The sequence below is a fragment of the Bombus impatiens genome, unplaced genomic scaffold (genome assembly GCF_000188095.3).
Source record: "Bombus impatiens unplaced genomic scaffold, BIMP_2.2 scf_0075, whole genome shotgun sequence".
Lineage (NCBI taxonomy): Eukaryota > Metazoa > Arthropoda > Insecta > Hymenoptera > Apidae > Bombus > Bombus impatiens.
In genome coordinates, this window is record NT_176494.1 from 27,826 (window position 1) to 47,836 (window position 20,011).

General features: G+C 30.5%; 1 protein-coding gene and 1 non-coding gene across 5 annotated transcripts in view; both read right to left on the minus strand.

The window, feature by feature from the left end:
- Positions 1-1,889: 1,889 nt before the first annotated feature.
- The window catches only part of LOC100749391 (eukaryotic translation initiation factor 4 gamma 3), a 44,246-nt gene continuing 26,124 nt past the window's right edge, over positions 1,890-20,011 (minus strand). For 2 of the 4 annotated variants that reach the window (XM_033324829.1, XM_012394160.3), the window contains exons 2-25: positions 19,273-19,631; positions 18,783-19,025; positions 18,430-18,556; positions 18,165-18,365; positions 17,145-17,341; positions 15,549-16,449; positions 7,981-8,789; positions 7,797-7,901; positions 7,306-7,617; positions 7,009-7,230; positions 6,841-6,917; positions 6,524-6,683; positions 6,178-6,442; positions 5,814-5,911; positions 5,545-5,705; positions 5,287-5,339; positions 4,840-5,069; positions 4,327-4,496; positions 4,027-4,106; positions 3,625-3,851; positions 3,412-3,549; positions 3,260-3,335; positions 3,022-3,171; positions 1,890-2,947 (exon numbers count right to left, since the gene is read on the minus strand). In XM_033324829.1, coding sequence (XP_033180720.1) covers positions 2,733-2,947; positions 3,022-3,171; positions 3,260-3,335; positions 3,412-3,549; positions 3,625-3,851; positions 4,027-4,106; positions 4,327-4,496; positions 4,840-5,069; positions 5,287-5,339; positions 5,545-5,705; positions 5,814-5,911; positions 6,178-6,442; positions 6,524-6,683; positions 6,841-6,917; positions 7,009-7,230; positions 7,306-7,617; positions 7,797-7,901; positions 7,981-8,789; positions 15,549-16,449; positions 17,145-17,341; positions 18,165-18,365; positions 18,430-18,556; positions 18,783-19,025; positions 19,273-19,631 — 5,576 coding nt within the window. In that variant the 3' untranslated portion in view covers positions 1,890-2,732. The remainder of the gene's footprint in view (positions 2,948-3,021; positions 3,172-3,259; positions 3,336-3,411; positions 3,550-3,624; positions 3,852-4,026; positions 4,107-4,326; positions 4,497-4,839; positions 5,070-5,286; positions 5,340-5,544; positions 5,706-5,813; positions 5,912-6,177; positions 6,443-6,523; positions 6,684-6,840; positions 6,918-7,008; positions 7,231-7,305; positions 7,618-7,796; positions 7,902-7,980; positions 8,790-15,548; positions 16,450-17,144; positions 17,342-18,164; positions 18,366-18,429; positions 18,557-18,782; positions 19,026-19,272; positions 19,632-20,011) is intronic. The other 2 variants (XM_024372470.2, XM_024372469.2) reach the window with 2 other exon arrangements.
- On the minus strand, positions 4,576-4,741 carry LOC112214096. Its single transcript, XR_002948022.1, has one exon. It is a non-coding gene; the product is annotated as a small nucleolar RNA SNORA53 (small nucleolar RNA).

Below are 20,011 nucleotides of genomic sequence, written 5' to 3' on the forward strand. Positions count from 1 at the left end.
CGTTTAGTATTTTTCTAAAAATGCGTATTTACGTGATACATTACAGTATGATTATAATTATTGCATCTTAATGTTATACTGTAAATTATTACATCCTGTTAAGTATACAATATCTACAATTTTTTAAATTTCAAGTGCATCAGATATTAACGTTGAAACTTTAATAAGATTTATTCGAAATCGTGTACATATATATAATTCGTATAGTATTACACGTATCTCGTTCAGGATTATAGAAACAATATTATTTGAACAGTGTTACAAAAAAATATACAGGTTACTAATTTAATTAATCAGTTTCTTCGGCGGTGTGATCGATGTATCTAGACAGGCATATATTCAAGAAAATAATCAACAACAGTTTGACATGGAGTTCTTTTTTATTTTTTTTTCTTTTATGTATAGATATGATTTATCATAGAAGTGTATTGTGTATTTTTGTATTGTGTTTTGGAATTTTTAGTGATATTTTATTTATATTTTGTATGTGTGTATTAATGTAAACGTAGGCACACGCAAATATATGTAAAATAGCGATATACGTGCGTGTTCATACGTGAAACATCGGCACAATGCGTCGCATGCATGTGCAATATTTCAGTCAGCATAATAACAATGCTATCTTCTTCCATTATTTTTGCAAACTGATCATACTTCACTTACAATATTTACTTATTAAATATTTACAGGGATCATTTTTTTTTTGTAATTCACTTATCGACATTTCCTCAACAACGTTTTTTAATATATAAATTATTGTAATTTTATTTATTTACTGCGTCTTCTATTTGATGTTTCAACCCGTCGAATGATACATTCTACTACTGAAGTAGAATGAAATCTTTCAAGGAGACAAATGTTATAAATCATTAATACTTAGCTCATACACAAAATTTTCCATTCTTCTGTATTTCATGTATGTCTCATCTTTACAGTGTGAAAAAAGTAATAGTGATGTATGTGACCTTCCCTACAATCTCATCCTTATCTCCTTCGATTCTGTCGTGTTCAAAAAAATGCTGCGTTTTATACTTAAAAATTTTCTATTATATAATTCACAAAAAACATAAAAGTTTTTCAACATTCTGTAATTAATTTTAGATTATTAAACAGAAATAAAGAATTTGGAATACAAGTAAATTATATAGTGTAATTATAAGATGCGATGAAAGAAATAAACATATAACAAACTCACGATGGTGAAGGGTATATATCGTATGAAAATTTAAGAACACCTATGGACATTCTGTGAAGCAAGAACTAATTTTTTTATATTGAATATTTACATACACATGTACATGTATAAACATATGTTTACGCATACATATGTATTTAATGCAAGTTGGATAAAATATCTACGTGGTAACCTTTTATCCCTTCAACAACGCAGAGAAGCTTTGAAAAAATGATAAATGACAAATTCTGCTAGTATCTAATAATCAAATAACAAATTTGAACATTTCGGTATTAATTAATAATTACAATTTCTTAAATAAGGAGAATACATTCAATACGAAAAACATTAGACAAAAACAATATAGTATTTCCTAAAATTAAATGAAAATTTTTCATGATTGCATTCAAATTTCCTATTTCATTTTGTGTATTATATATAAACATACACATACGCACACACTATATATATAAAGTCATATATATAATTGTGTGCGTGTGCGTGCACGTATGTGTGTAATATACTCAGAAAATGTATTTTTCACACTGTACTTTAAATTAGTGTAATAATTTTATACAATTTCCTATTACACGGTCGATCTGGATTCATGCAGACATTATATTCCACGCACTATGACCTGTTCTCTCAATGTTCATAAATAACTAGTGTTAAAAAATAGTAGCGCCTTAATATGCACACCATTTGTATCCTTTTCCTAGTTTCAGCATATTTTGCATTACGAAACATATCGCGCCGAATCACAACATGGTTCGTAATGTTATGTTTTAGCGTTCACTTTCATTCACTTTTAGTTGTGAATGTATATTTTTCTTCACATGGTTGAATACATTATAAGTTCGCAAGATATAAATTAGTAATTGTTATATTTGTTATAATCGTAGAAAGAACCATTACCCTTGCGTCAGGCTTGGTTATCAATAGTTTTCTTTTGCATATGTCTCAAATATAATTTACTTAAAATTGATCTACTTATACACATCTGATTTTTAATTTTTTATCTACTTTGCACATAGCAAGTACCGGCTGTTTTGCGAATATCTTTTGATGAAATTGAATATAGCTTTTTCGAGTTTCCAATATAAAGCGAAAAAGAAAAATTGTACGTAATATTCAATTTATTTGGCGATTGACAAGCTGCAGTGACATCGCAACACATAAGAAATACGATAATGTCCTTGAGTGTTTTTTTTTTGCTTTATTTAAACTTTAAACCATTTCAATGAATTATATATAATAATTATCTTGTATTTACTTCTGTATCATAATTAATAATTAATCTTTATCTTCATTATGTATAGCGGTCTCAGCTATTGTGTCCGTTTTTGTGATAACCTTTATTATCTGTCACTTCTTGTTCTTTGAAGTTCTATACTATAATACATGCACACGCGCACATCACTTTTTGTATTCTTTCAATACATATGATGTTTTCCTTTAAAAAACTGCAATTTGATTTCACTTCGCGTAGTTTTTTTTAACGAGGAAACATATATTTAAGTCTTTTTAATAGACGATAATGTACTCGATCACGGTATCGTCAACAACGTTCTTGGCTGACGCTAGTTGATACGTCTTCTACACTGGAAGCATCATCAGCTTCTTGTAAACCAGTGAAAAACGAAGTCAGCGCCATCGTCGCGACTCCATGCCATTCACGCTGGGCTGGTTCAGGACTCTTTTTCCACGTTAGGAACGCGTCGCTTGAAATTATGTTATAATCCGACAAATTCGTCATAATGTTGAACAGAGTTCCTGTAGGTAAAAATTTTTTATAATTATAACTAACTTTCTATTACAGAGAACAACATTTTATTCTTGTATGTTACCGTGCGGATATTGTAGATTGTGTAAATGAAGCTGGATTGCATAAAGACATTGCAATTCTAAAGATTCATTTGCATCGACGAATCGGCGAATTAATTGTTGTAAATTAATAAAAGCCTCACTGTTTAGACACCACCTGCTATTCACTGGTTCTAATAATAATAATAAAAAAAAGCACACAAACAATTATAGTCACTAAAAAATGTTAAAGAAGAAATATGATAAAATAGCAAAACGTACCCATGGACGTCTCTAAAATGGCAGTAGTTAAGATGCGTATGAAACTTGGTTCTTTGACCCGATTACCTACATGTACCTGTAATGACCAATGAATGAAGTATAACTGTTTAATATTTTGTAAAATAATATACAATTAAATTTAAAATACTTACAATTATCCACCCACAAATTTCATCGAAGCTACTTTCTTTCATTAGTCTCCTAAGTTCATCATGAATTTGCTGCATTGTGGGTTGATTACTAGTTGAGCTTTTGGCACTATTATAATCACCAGTGCAGAACTCCAGGTTCTATGAACAATAACATTATTCTTAGTCCCCGTTATTTAAAAATAACATATATTAATAATTTTAGTGCCAACTTACATAATCTTTAATGATTTTGTCAACTTCTTCAAGTTCTGTATCAATTACATTACTCAACTTAAGTCCACTTTGGTCCCATTTATCTGCAATCCATTTATGTCCTTTATCTCGGGATATTTTCGATAATAATTCCCCAAGGAATTTGCCTACATATCCCCGAGTTCTTAAACTATCAAATATAGGTTTCAACTCGGTTAGGGGGACTATCTCCTCTTCTATTGGATGTGCTGTAAAAAGAAAGAAATATCATAATACTAATTTTCTTTTGGAATAAATAGTATTTTTTGTCATTGTTTTCAGTCCTGTTGAGCTAAAATTCCCGCATGGAAACTCTACGGTAAAGAATAATCATCATAAATGAGTTATCTTTAAACATAAAAAGTTTTAATGTTATTTACTTACATAATATCTCTGCTAGATATAACCAAACTTTGGGTATATCGAGTACAAGATCATCAACTAATTCCAATATTTCAATGAATCTAAAAAAGGTAATTGTGATTAGTTTTACCGAAAAAAAAAAAATTTAGAATTTTTATACTGAAATTTTTAATCAGTATCCTTTTGGCTTTGTATTTATTATTCAACACCTTTTTCTCTGCATAAATATTTCGTCATTTATAAAAAAGATTTAATTAAAAAGCGATCTTAATTAGTGCATCAAATAACATTATAGACATACATATGTACAAAATAACTTACCCGTTTCTTAGATGTGATATAGGTAAAATTTTTTGAGTAATTAAATGCGACAAAAGATACGATATGCATTCTCTGTCGAGAGGTGACTTTTCAAGAACAAAGTTGATCAATTCACGTACGAATTTTGTTAATGTGTTATCGAAGTTCTGTTGAATTGCCAACGAAACTTTCTATAAAATAAAAAATTCCAATTATAATAGATATTTAAATAAATTGCATTTTTTAGAATGGATTTTTTAAATAAAACAGTGTGTCCACCTACTGATCACTTAAACAATTATTTATATAAATGTAGCATTATAGCTAATTTATAACACTGTTTAAGAAGATCAGAAGGAAGGTATTACATAATTTAGCACACTAATGACTCAAGCATCTCCTAGCAAAAAGCAGAGATGGATCTAAGGAGCGTGCTAATGTTAATAATCACAATATTATCAACTAAGGAAATCAATTAATACTGTGATATAATAATTTATATACACATAGAACATGAATATAGCAAAAACTCACTTCAATGATAGGATTTTTGAGATAGTCTTTCATTATTTTGTTTAACGTTTTCATAAATTCTTCTTCTGACATCTGAGGTTTATGACTGCTAGAGGTAGATTGTGTGGACGATTTTAACGATGGCGGTGGCATAGAAACGCTTTGACCTTGTGAGTTATCTAATAAAGAATTGTCTCTACTCGACGACGAACTGCTTAATTGATGACTACCATTGCGTGAACTCCTACCATCTGTAATAATGAAAATATAAAATTTTCTTACATTTAAATAATATGAATAAAGTAAATGTGATATGTATTTTTTAAAATATCAGAATCCTTTTGGCTAACAACATTAAGTTCAACTTTTCAAAAATAAAAAATTTGTCATCATGCTTTTCATAATTTTTTGCTTAAAAAATCAACAAATTATTTAATTCTTTTATTATCTAACGTATCATAGACATACCATAGGAAGGTTTGTAGTCACGACCATACTCTCTTGGTCCAGTAGACCTTGATCTAAAAATAAATGAGATTATAATATTAATTATTCGGATTATTCTGTACATCCTATATGCGATTATTAAAAAAATACTCAGGATATTTTTAAAGTCATACTTCATATCAGAAACTCTAGCCTAGCAATCTATATTTCATCACACCTACTTTATTAAATATTGAGCAATAAGAAATATAATAATCATAAAAAAAATTACTCTCTTACCCAGAGAGTTGTGGAGACGTTTTTCGTTTATCTTGATCTAAGTTCGATACATTTTCTAAGCATGCAAATTTATTTGAATTTATTGCCTTTGAGCCACAACTCGAAGGCGTTTTCCACATATACATATTTCTGCTTCCTAATTGTAAATCATCCATTGGAGGCTGAAATAAAAATGATGAATATTTATTTGTTATTATTCATTTTCGCTGTACCTGTGACTATAAACCTTTCGTAACTATTATTGAAGTTTTAGTAATATAAATGCTTACAGGTTTATTTTTAAGCTTAGCTGTCTCAACAGAATATGGTTGCCTTGTTCTGACAACAGGTTGACTCCAACCACCATCATCAGTGGGACCAACACCACCTACATTATAATGCATTATTGATTGAATAACATACTATGTATATTTATTTATAAGCGATATAATAATGTGAACAATGAAATAAAAGTTGTCAGAATACACAATACAATCATTCTTATCAGAAACTCTAGTCTGGCAAAAAATGTGTAATATCATCACGCTGCTGTATTATGAAAGCGAGTTCTCCACTTATAAAATATCAATTTATTTATAATTTATATTTATATCTTTGTTATTAATTCAGATATTACACTGACTAAATACTTACGATTCCTTTTTCTATCACTAGTACGTTCATCTTTTCGAGGTGTACTCAAAGGAGTATTACTCAATTGGCTATCTAATCTCTCAGAATCAGCTTCCTTTTGAATTTGATCTATTGTTTTAGGATTACTATCATCTCTCCTTGGAATCCAGCTATTTGCTCTTAAATCTATTACATCTTGCAGCATAAAACGAATTCTAGAGCTAATTTTTCCATGCCCCCGTCGTGCAACGATATCTTGCATTTTATTGAAATAATCTTGCATTTCCTAATAAAAAGGGAATAAATTATTATCTTTGCAGTATCGAACTGAATGCTTTTTATTAATTATAATAAAAAGCAAAGTTACTTCTGCAGACACTTTTGACTCTAAATCTTTTCCGACTGTTGTTAACAACTTGCATAAACATTCAAGACTATCTTCATCACTCTGAATTAACAACTCCTTTGTGCAACGATGCATGATTTTAGTTGTTAACATTCCTTGTTTATACAATTCGCCAATAAATCTGCAGAACAAAAAGTAAGAAATGTAGCATAAGAAATACAAAATATGTTAACAAAAATTATAATGTACATTACATTATGTATATCTATACATTGAGAGGTAATGTAATGCTTTTACAAGATAACTACATATTTTACGTTACATTTATGTTACTTTACCGTATATTTCCTACTGATTTTATACGTGTTTTTCGTTCTTCATCTTCAAATTGCAATTGTAAATCTTTTTTCTTCTCCTAATTTTAAATATAAAACAATTTGATGATAATGAAAATATAAAAATATATAATACAATACAATACAGAAATATTTATTGATTAGACTTACAGGATCAGTACATTCTTCTATTTCTTTAAGCTTAGCAGCTCTTGCCACCTCGTTTACTGGATTTCTTTCGAATTCCTTTTGGCAACGATTAATAATGAGTTTCTTGAAGGTATACGAGCATTCTTGTTTGTCCGAATTTTTATCTGAACCTGAGACTTCCATTACAGCAAGTTCTTTGCACATTAATGCATATGCTACAGAAAAGCTTGGTTCATCCACAGCCTAAAATTTAATAAATTAAATTATACATAACTAAGAATTATATAATTATTGCAGACATACAATAAATAGATTTACCTTCTCGAAGACTAAATTGATGACGCCCTGCAGTCGTTCCGGAGTGTCGATGGTTAATGTACGAACCTGATCGACTAAGGTATTGAATTTCTGTGGTGTGAGTTTATTTAGTACACTTCTAACTCTCTTGTAAAGAGCTTCCGATTTAGCTTCTTCTTCACTAAGATTCAAGCTTTTCAATCTTGTTGGTCTCCATGCATTTTCAGTTTCCCTTAATTTTACGTCTTCCCTCAAGGATAAAGATACATGAATTACATTTGGCTTTGTTGGCTTGGACGACTTCCCTGGATTGCTTTTCCGATTCGGTGGTAGCTAAATAGAGATAAATACATTATATCAACATGTTAACATTCATGATGATCTAATGTACAATAAAATGCAAATATCAGAAAAAATATTCTCTATCAAGGAATTTCAGTCCACTACTTTTCATTTATAATACATCACTTACTAATCATTCCAACTCCACCTATTTCAACTTTCCAACTTACCGCTCGGTTATTTGCGTTTAACGGTTTTATGAATCCAGGGAATAAAACATCATGTCTATTGATATTTGTATCTTTAAATAACCTAAGTTCAACATTATTCCTTGCCTATAAGAATTATTGTTTTATATATCTTATGTATTTACAATAATAATATGAAATAGGAATAATCATTTTTATACAATACCTTTGAACTATCTTTCAAAACAACGTCTAAATCTGGTAAATTAGACGGTTTGATTTTGCTATTGGGATCATCCTGTAGTTTTATTAAAAACTCACGATCATAAATCTTTTTACCGCTTTTATTTATAGGGCTCCACTGGTCCTCCTTATATTTATATTTCAATTGTATTTGATTTGTAACCGATGTGATTTCAGTTTGAACCGGAGCTTCGCTTTCGGTTGTTTTTTCAATAACCGGAGATGTTTGCGGCTTATCTTCGTTAACCGTTCGAAACGACGATACTTTTGAATTTTCTTCATTCTTTTGTGCTACTATTGCTTGTACATCGGACTCTTCTTTCACTTTCACATGATCAACAACATCATTAGGAACTGATTTTGATTGCATATTACATGCGTTCGATGTTTTGTTATCGTCGGTCTTAGAGGAAGATTCCTTTATAGTTTCTTTGTTGCTTGGCAGTTTTTCTATAGCAGGTGTTTCTATGAGAAAACTTTGTTTTAGGCTATCTGGTGACACGGGTGTTTGTTTCTCCGCCCTTTCCTTTATATGATCGGAACTAGTTTCCTTCTCTTTTTTTGGTTCGTAATTATCTTTATCCTTGTTATCTTTTATAATTTCACGATTTCCTTCCTTATTACTGTCCTTCGGTGTTAAAGGATCTTTGTTGTCTTGTTTTATTTCAGGTTTTGCCGGAGGTACCGTGTTTACGAAAGCATCCATATCTGTACCTTCTTTCTCCGCTCCTTTCCGATTAAGTTCACGGGGTTTGAGCCTGTTTTTACTCTTCTGCTTCTGCATAGCTTTACCTGACAAACAGAAAAACCATATTACATATAATAATTAGATTACTAAAACTTATCTAAAACTTTATATAATACTAGATTTTAACGAAAGTTATTCGCACAATGCGTGAATCGTAAATAGTCATCAAAAGTATTATTACATTGATATCAGTACCGAGAGATGCAGCTGTAAAGAAAAGTGAGTATTTCGGCTACAAGCCAAGGATAATTATAGTCTCGGATCACAGTACATTTCGTAGTGTGACATTTCACTTTTTTATTAATGTATACAGAAATTTATGAATGTTAGAGGAGAAAAAATTAATGATTTGCATTAGCACATCATCTTATCATACCTTCACAAAGAAGTAAGAAAGAGAAAGATGGTTCGTTATTCTCGAAATAATATTGTTAAAAATAAGTGTATTTACTCGTACAAGAACTAAATATATTCGATGATACTACATCCTTTAAGTAAATAATTTAAAAGCAAAGATTTTAATGCAACAAAATCAGTAAATTGCATTATACATGTAATATATTGGAACTTTTCGAAAATCTACCAATTCTAAAATCAACTAAAATTTGTAAGTTTTTGAGTGATTACAGAAATAAAAAAATAAAAACTGATTCACCCAATTTTTTGAAAATTTCTTAATTTCGAGACTAAAATACACGATTAGTGTTTAATGTTTCGAGAAATTGATTGGTTTGACTTCTATATGGCTCATATATGGAGCATTTCCGTAACATTCGAAATAGAAGTACGAAAATGAGGGTGAAAGTAGCGAACTAGTCTCTTTTAACATGTGTTATCACACACTCACTTCACGTTTTATATTAATATATAATTAAATATGTACCATGGTCTCTGGAGCCCCGACGATTACTTCTTGATCGGGAGCTGGTGCTGACACGAGCGTTACCATTAACTTTGCGGTCACTCATTTTCACGATTATCAATAATCAAAGATATACTGTTATTTACGCATGTTTAAGCCATAATGTGTGCCTGTCCATGCCATATTACAAGCATATTACATATTATTGCAAATCACATTCTTGCAACATAAAACTCTTTGTGCGGCTCGAGTTTCAACAGCTTGTATGCTACTGCTGCACTGAATCAGTATTTATTTATAAATCTGCCAAAAGCTTGCCAAAACTGGGGTAGATGGATCCATGATCACACGCGTAACAACGAGCAACCGTGCACAACGCATTTTAAATTCCTTTTTTACTCTTTTCACAGCGGGAGATAGAGCACAGAAGAAAGTCAAGATTACAGTACAATAGTAACGGAATTCTCTGAATAACAGCAAATAAAAAATACAGGTACAATTGAATTCTCAATGAAAAGATCGACGTATACAGATTTTTCGGTCCGGTTTATTCAAAAAACTGTAGTAACACTTCGAAAATTCCCTTGGAAGCTCTTCTTACACGACTTTCACGCATCTATTTTAACCTGAGAACTGGTGCAAACCGACAGGCACGACATAGGATTTCTTAAATTAGTTCTGTTCGCCGGTTGCGCGCCGGAGCAAGCGCATTAGTGACTTTCCTAATACCTAACCTGACATACGAACTGCTTTAGCCGAAATGTATCGAAAGTAGAATTTCTACGTCTTTCATTGGAAGATGCGTTAATAGTCTCAACGGTAAAACTTATATTATGATCAATTTCATATTTGCTATTATCCATAATTTTTCATTTCTTTGACTAACCGTAAATACAAAAACTCTAATGGAGCTGAATGATTGTTGGAGTGAGTGTTATATTATAAAAAGTTACACGTTGATCATCGTAAACGAATAAATATAAATTTAGGCAGAAAACTATGCACGAATTATGTTATTAATATTCCGATAAAGCTTTTAAAATAACTGTTTGACAGAAGAAATTAAATTAGTTGACTATGCAGTAAAATGATAATCTTTCGACAGAAATTTTAATGAATAATTCTTAATACAGGAATATTTCGTAACTTGACAAACTTATTCAATACAACTCAACACCTTTCTATTTTCCAGCTTTATAATACTAAATAGACAATTCCGTTTAGAAATAAAATTTTTCTATGCATGTATACATAGAGAATTGTGTGCATATGCACAACAAAGAAAAACAAAATCAAATAAGATACCTGAGTAATAAAAGAAAGCAAAATAAAGACAATATTTTATTATTTTGGAATAATCATTTAAAATTATTCCTATGTACAATTCTTTAGCAACAACTTTGAAAAAAAGTATTTTACTATAAGATAGCAGTTAATTTGATGCATGAAAGTAGCTTGAGTAAGATTTTATAAAAGCAGGTCGAGGTAACAATATCTAAAAAGAACGCTGAATGATCGTTAAAGGTATACACGAAATTTGTTTCATTTTATTATTCATCAAATTTACCGAATCGGATATTTGAACAATGTACATACCTTATATTAGTTCAGAAACATAACAAAATTATAGGTAATACCGAATATGAAATTGACCATAACATATGCATCTGGGCAGAAATTGGAAATGTTAATTGGAATTAAAAATTCGAGACGATACTTCAAAGACGACACTTTCACGATTTCATTTGTATAATTTTTAAGAATTAGAATTATAATAAAAAATTATGCAATTTATATTTAACATTGAAAATATGCAATTTATTACTACTATAGCAGGTAAATAGTAACTTTTATATTGATAGAATTAAGAAAATTTTCCAATTTATTGTATATCGTCATTGAATTTGTTCACAAAATTAGCATAGCATCATGTATTAATTTATTGAATTTTATCGTATGGGAAATATATACAATTCATACGACCATTTTTTCTAACCAGTGGGAACCTTTCACCGGATTGGTGAACGCTCAAGGTTGCCACTGACGCCGAAAGTCTTAAGATATTTTTTGCACACGCACGACGCGTGCTCTTGTGAAACGGCATTAAGAGACCTTCAAACCATGCATGTAGCTCGCCATACATGCGTGGCCGTGACCTCATGCGACTTAATGACCGAACAGTAATACAATTTTCACTATCATATATCCAAAAATGGTGCTACTTCACTTCGACACATGAAACAAACAATTTTTATGAAGTGAAATGAGTAATAAAAGTATCAATGAAAGAGAAATAATCTTGTACTGAGTTAGTATTTTATGTTTAATTCCACGCTATAATATTAATCTAGATATCTAGTAAAAAATAGTCATCCATAAATAAAGTAGTGGTGACACACCCAATAATTTCTCCGTAGTTATGTCTATTTCTAAATGACCAAATGTGTATTTTTCTTCCTCTGCTACTGTCTCTAACCAATACTAGACATTTTTCAATTTTTCTTACGAAATAGTATCAATGAACAAATATATTTAAAAATTAATCAAAATTTTTCTGCTCATGCGGTATGAGAAATACTTAACAGGTTACCTTAGAATGATTTACTTTATGTTATTCTTATTAAACATAATGAAATTATTCACGTGCGGTAAAAAAAATATCTGAATAACAGAAAGAAAATGAACAAATTCAAAAATTCAATGATTTCAGTTATCATACATAGAAACTGATGATCAAATATGGAGTAGTTCTCTTTTGTAACGGCTCACAAAATGGCTACGCAAGCAGTTACGTAGAAACATAAAACTACTGTTAATAATACTGTGTAGAAAATACTTGTATTCTGTAAAATAAGCATTATATATTAACCAATTTTTAATATATGCAAGCCTATAAATTTAAGTAACGGATAAAAAGTAAAATGCTTGAATATTAAATCATTTCAGAAACACGTGTTTAAAGCGTAATGGACGAAATTTAACTATAGATTCCAAATTACAGGGATTTTCATAAACTAAATACTTCAATTCCCTCTTGTAATAAATATCCTTTTTAACTTTTAATCTTACTAAATAATAATGATTTTAAACCTCTTAAAATATGATATTCACTATGTGTCTCGTGAGGTCAAAAGCAGCCATATTTGAACACAACTGATGCTTCGAAATATATTTTCCACGATTTAAGATTTACTTTCTTTTTAAACAATAAATATATAACTTGGGAGAAAACTACGAAAAACGTTAAACCAATTACAAATATGTAAGTACAAAAAAGTATTAGATGTTATAATGGAGCTCACATTTGAGAAAGTTTGTGAATACAAGATGTCGGAACCACGTTGCGAAAAGCAGGTATTATATTGCAACTATATCTATTAACTTGATAAATTGTTCTAAGGCCAAACCAAAATAATTTATACATACATTTTGTATCAAGATATTCCTCTGCCGTGGTCGTTGCATCCGCTTGATCACTTTGTCACAGTAACAATAATATAAAATAAAAAAGTAAAAAAAGAATGCAATAAGACCTGTATCCTTTAAAGCCAGTACACATAAGGACTTTCAGATAGAAACGCGTAAATTTTTATAAGGAAAAGAAAAACGATGCGTGTAAAGGGCGCTCGTTACAATTAAATAAAGGATTACGTGTATAAATTCTACAGAATATCGCAAGATAAAAAAGAAACCTTATATAGGAACGGAATATAGTAAAGACGCAAATACATTAAGCGTATTCGTTACGTTATGAAGTATGCAAGCTCAAAGATGAGTAACCTTTTAAGTAGTATGAATGTAAATATAGAATTATGTATAACTACGAATATACAATTGTTGATTAAAAAATAATAATTATAAAAGGAAAAGGGAAATGGGAAAAACGGAGTAAAAAATACAGCTGGCTAGCACAGCACGTGCTGGCTACTGGAGGAACCTCCGTTGTTCGACGAGGAAACAAGTCGGGAACCTCCCTCCAGCAACACAATCGCCGATGTTCGTGTACCTTCGGTACATTTCGCGCCTTTTCGTCGTATGATGTCACAGTTTGGTTCGAAGCTCCCTTGGGAGTTTTATATATACCTTGCATTTCAATCATTGAAAAAAGATCCGTTCACATTAGAAACACGCATTCCAATAAATTACATGATGTATGCTACACTTTGTTCATAATATTCTCAAATTTTTAAAAATTACTAGAAATAATCAAATTTGTAACTTGTATAATGCAATTTTGTTGAAATGATTGAATTTAATTTAATGCGATTAAGAATAAAAATTTGAATCTCATGGACAATGTATTTGTCGTCACTATAGTCCTTTCATTCCATGTATTTAAAACGTATTTTTCCCCAAGAAATAAGAATTCACGTAATAAAATTATGGTTTGACAAATACACGAAAAACTATTTTGCTCGATTTTCCTCCGTACAAGTAATGAAAATTTAACCTTCTTCTTGTCCCCATTTTTAAAAAATATCTATAATGGAACTAATTTGACATCTCTGTACTTTTATTCCACTTTGCAATATAAATTAATGTTTTATAATAGACCTACTTTAAGAAATAATAGTTTCCATTTAGATCATTATTACGAACTAAATATTTTTGTTTTAAGAAATTTTTGTCTTACAGTATTATTCGATCGTTTCAATTATAAATTTGAGATGTATGCTTCACTTGCTTGAATGTTCGAATATCTTTCAACTTCAATAATGTTATTACTTAAATGTGCCATATTAAATTTCATGAAAAAGTATCACCTTGCATAATCTATTTTGAGAAACATTTAGTGTATCGTTTAATGCAAACTTCTTTGTATACGTGCAAAAATAAACTATGTATATTGAATGTATATTGAATGCTTTAATGTACATTGAAATGAATACGAAATTAATGTATTATTTAAAATAAAATTTGCGTCACAATTGCGAAGTTTAAGTTGAATGCAAGCAGAAGCAATTATAAAACTTTTAGGTTAGAATCAAAGTAAATCGTATTGTAATATCCAACAACCCTTCTCTTTAACGATATTTTTAAATAACATAACCACACGACATTTCATTCATAGGTGCTTTACATTTTGTAAAGAAGAATGAAAAGTTTCAAAATATTTAAACCTATTTCCACGTATGTAACTGAAGAGATACGTTTCCTTTACACATGAGATACATACATTTTAAGTATGTCTATTTAACATTAACATTAACCGAATTACTAGTTCATAACAATTAACATGTAAACTTATGGACAATGATGATTATTGAAGCTATCACAGAAGCAAAGTTCAAATTATAGTGATACGACAAAAACGGAGGGAAACTATGTAGATATATCAAAAATCTTAATCTATAACTCTAATTTGTATATGTATATGAAAATATTGTATTTTCTCGAAAAATCATTATTGCAATATATGAGTGTAGGATACATTTAGAAAATGATTAATGATCATGAGTATAACTATCAATAATATTGTAAATCAAATAAGAAATGTCTATACAAAAACATAAATCAATTATTTGTAAGAAAAATGTAAAAAACTAAGCAATAATGTATATGTTCATATACTAAGAATATTTTGAATAAAAAAGAAAAAAATAAAGAAATATTTTCCATAAAATGTTAGATAACATACCTCACATAAATTAAAAAATAGCAATATAAAATCATAAAAAATTTACATTTTTTAAACATTTTCTCTTACATAGATAAAACATGTTATCTGCATTTTAAATGCCTTTTTTATATAATATTGCTCAAATATCAACCAAAAAATTTAAATATAATAATAAATACAATATAATATCCCTTACTTGATCATCATTATTGCAATATCATATATTACTCTAACTACATTATCATGAATTATGTATTACGATAGCAAACAGAAAAATAGCTGATAAAACAAATGAAAACTTAGAAGTTTGCAAAAACTTACCATCAGATGATTTTTGTTGTTGAATTTCAGTTCGAACAGGATCGGATTCCGGTTTATCACCAGACGCATCTCCATTGGTTTTCAAGTGATGATCTGTTTGATTATGAGCAGGTGTAGGAGTAGTACCTCTAGAACTAAGACTCTTTTCCCTTGTCTTTTTATCTTTTTGTTCTTTGGCACTTGAAGGAAACTCAGTTGCAGCAGCAGAAATAGTAGCAGTAGCAGTGGATTGATTGTGGGTGTGAGTCTGAGATTTTCTTCTAGGCGGTGAACTCGATGAATTTTTATTGGATAAATTTGGGAACGGTTCTCTGGCAGGAACAGGATTAGCACTTGGGGCAGTGGTGGACGGTTTAGGGACCTCCGGAACGTTCGTACTTGGTATAGTCACAATGGGAACTGATGTCTGTGTTACGATAGATGTGGCACTCGTACTCTTCACTTCAACTTCAGTTACAATCATTGCGGGTAACTGCGCAGAAATATCATCCTTGTTTACGTTACGCGATATAGCTAATGGTAGTTCCTCGATGACTCCACTTTTCGAATCGCTTCGAGGTTGAAATTCCTTCACAGGAATTTGTAATGGTTTCGACTCTGTTTTCATTGCACACGAGTCTATTTGAGACACGTTACTAGTGGTACCTAACGATTGACTACATAACGCGGTTACGTTAGGTACATTTTGTGTTGTAGGTGAACTGGTACTACACTGATTATTCACATCATTAGTAGAATTTGTTTGAGAATTAGATAAACTTTGTGTTACATTTTGAGATGTAGATGTGTTTGGTACACAAGTCGGTACCGTTGAGTCGGAATTGGACTCTTCGGTCGCGACTTTCACAAGTGTTTTTGCAACCCGGGCTGCAAAGTCGGCTTGCACTTCGACGTCATTATTCTGTAACAATCACCAATTCTGCGTGATAGACAATGATACATAGCAATCGGATAAAGATTATGTTTGACAACTAAAAACTGGCTCCAAACTTAAATCATAGGACGAGAAATAAAACCAAATGTACTAAACGAAATAAAAGAAACATTCAATATATTTTATACCTCTGTAACCCCTCAGCCATGGTTTGCAAACTATAAGCAGAATTACAAAAAACTGTATGTAAATAACGTATCTACATAATAATATACCTTATCCAGATAAAAATTAATTCTATTCTTATAAGAGTTAACTGCAATTAAGCTAAGTGGCTTAATCAATTGATTCAAATTTTGTATATCGACGTAAATTTAGTACTACTAAAATTCTATCATAAATGCAAAATCTAGTAGTAGGAGTAACATAGAAAGAGTAATAAAAATTTGCATACAATATTCTAATCGTCCGAAATAAAAATATCTTAAAAATACTTCAATGATCATGGCTTTTGGGTACAGATATTAATAATGTAAGCAACTGACTATAAGAGTATAATAAAACATCACATTCATTCTAAAAGTTATTATAATATTGGTATAAATATAAAAATTAGAATACCAGAATTTGCGTTTTATTTATATTTAATTTGATTTTTCTTCTTTTAAATACAAAGCTCTTATAGTCAATTGTTAGTGTATTAATATAATAATATTACTCACTTGTGGCTGAGGTGTATCACGATTGCTGGATTCACCACTTTGAATAGTTTCATTATCTTTGTAAATCTCATGACTTATATTTTTACCAGTCGTCGGATCTACGATATCAGTAATAGCATTTTGTCCTCTTGGTTTCCGAGATTTTGTCGTACTATTTGACGCACTTGTTGCACCACCATTATGACCTGAGTACATATCTTTAAATAACAAAATACATGATTCACAATATATACAAAGACCTAATTGATTAATCAATTAATGTTGAATTATTCAAATAGTAATATTTGTTATTAGCATCTTCAGTTTTTGTATATACTACAAGCTCGTGTGAGCTTGTGAAATCTACCTAAATCTCTACCTGAATTTCTACCTGAATCTCTACCTGAATCTCTATCTGAATCTCTACCTGAATTTATCAGAAAATCTCTAAACTTAACAGGTTTTAAAAGTTTGAAGTTGCGATTTGAATCCCTGAGTCATAAATAAAATTTCCTGCACTTTTTCCCTTTCTTTCAGGTATTTTTCGTTGAATTATGAGGCATTTACCCTTCATAGAGATTACCCTTCATAAATATTCTATATAATAGCGGTAAGTGTTCAGAGAAGTTTAGTTCTTAAGTAAAGTAAAATAAAATAGTGATTATTGTTGGAATTGGGGTTTCCCAAATTTGAGATACAATACTTCTTTGCAAATGTTGAACTATCATAATTTTTATAACATTTCAAAATCCTTACACATATATATGTATTTGTCTATATATACATAATATTCAATTTCATTTAAAACATTGAAACTATTTGTTAACATATTGTAATGATAGCTAACAAGGAATTTATGTATGATTGTTCTTAATTTATATAATTTTGATTCTATACATTTTACCAAATACTACTTATTTTATTACATTATATCATTTTCTCTCCAAAAAATCTACTTCTTGGAAATTACCATTAACACAACCTAACAATCTAGATAATGCAATTTATATTGAAATATGTTATGTTCATTTTGCAACTCACCAGTCTGAGAAAGAGATATACCCATGGGGGGTAAAGGCTGAGCTTGTTGCGTAGGTTGCTGCAGTGTACCTTGTGGTACTACTGGGGCTCCTTGGGCACCGGCCAGCGGGCCTGCAACATGTTGAGCCCCACCAGTGACAGCGCTTGCACCTGCTCTACTTAAACTTAGTGGTGTATTTGGTTGGCCTGTAGGCCAGTAATCTATAAAGGAACATATAATACTGATTAAATTTATTTTCGATCTTTACAGTTTTGTGTTACTTACAAGGTTGAGGAGTTGGTGCAGGTGCACCATATCCAAACATGCTTTGTGTTAAAATTGCATTATGTTGAAATGGTTGGAAATATGACTGATTTTGATGTGTAGGATGTCTTTGGGGTGGAGCGCCAAACTAAAATTATAAAATATTTATTACATTTATAGTCATTATCAATAAAAATGATGAATATGATAGCATTTTACAAGCAAGTAATGATATGTTTGGAAGAAAAGAGAATAATGTTTAATTGCAAAATAACACTTAAATACAATAACTTTTGTCAGAAACTATTCTTTTGATGACACAAATGAAATGAATGATGCATGACGATAAATATATAAAATCAACAGTACTTAACTACTACCTGAAGGGGCATTTGATTGTTCATTGTGTATAAGGATTGCTGATGGGGGATCTGATGTGGTACTTGGTATATTGCTCCAGTTTGAACTGGCAAACCACTCGTATGATATATTGCAGTTGGTTGACCTCCACTTCCACCAACTCCAGACATTCCAACTACTTGTGCACTAGTACCCCCTTGACCCCCTCTGTGGCTGATGCCTCTTGGCTGTTGTGGCCTAGGACCCTGGTAATAACCCTGAAATTGATAATGCAATTAATAAGTAAAATTTATAAGTTGATGTGCATTTATATATAGAATTAATATCAAATTGATCGCTTATAATATATTATACTACAGATACATAAATAAAATTTACAATATATTTTAAATATTTCTAATACTTTTTATAAACATTAATATGAAATATATAAATTCATATAGTTAATACACGATAATGAAAGTTCTTATAAACAACCATTTTTTCTTAACAATTTCCTCTTACTTGGGATGATGGCCTTGTTTGCGTTGGCCCATATACTTGAGATAGAGGCTGTGGTTGAGGTTGCATATGGGCCTGTTTTCCCATTTCCTGCGGTGATGGAGTATGTACAGGAGGTGTCGTAGTTGGAGCCGGACCTTGCGGCGGTTGTGATTGTACCCCCGGTGCAGGGGTTTGTGGTGGTGCTTGCCCTCCAGCAGGACCTCCTGGTGGAATACCTGCTGCTGATTGTCCAATGGACTGTAAGCCACCGAGTGGTGGAGGTCCTCTGCCCCCAGGTACTCCTACACTACCCCCTCCCCCACCCACCTGGCCCCCTGGTTGGGTGCCGTAATTTTGACCAGACACATGAAAATCTGATCCTGAAATTCAAAACAAAAAAGATATTAAACATTAGGCTTGAAATATCTGAAAAATTTAAATGTAAATAATTGAATTTTATAGATAAATAATATAAATAGACATTAAAATTATCTCTAACAATGTTATCGCTATATTATAGCTTGTATTTTCATATATATATCTAGAAATGTTTAAATGCTTCATTCATTTTCATATTTATGTTGTTATACTAATTGTTTTAAGGGAAAACAAAATTTAACTGTTACCATATGTGTAAAAAACAAACTTAATTTCCTTCAAATAAAAATCAAGATTTATGTTTGCGACTCTTTTATGACGATCACAAATAGATGATTTAACACATATCTGTCAAATACTTTATATTGTACTGTAAAATCAA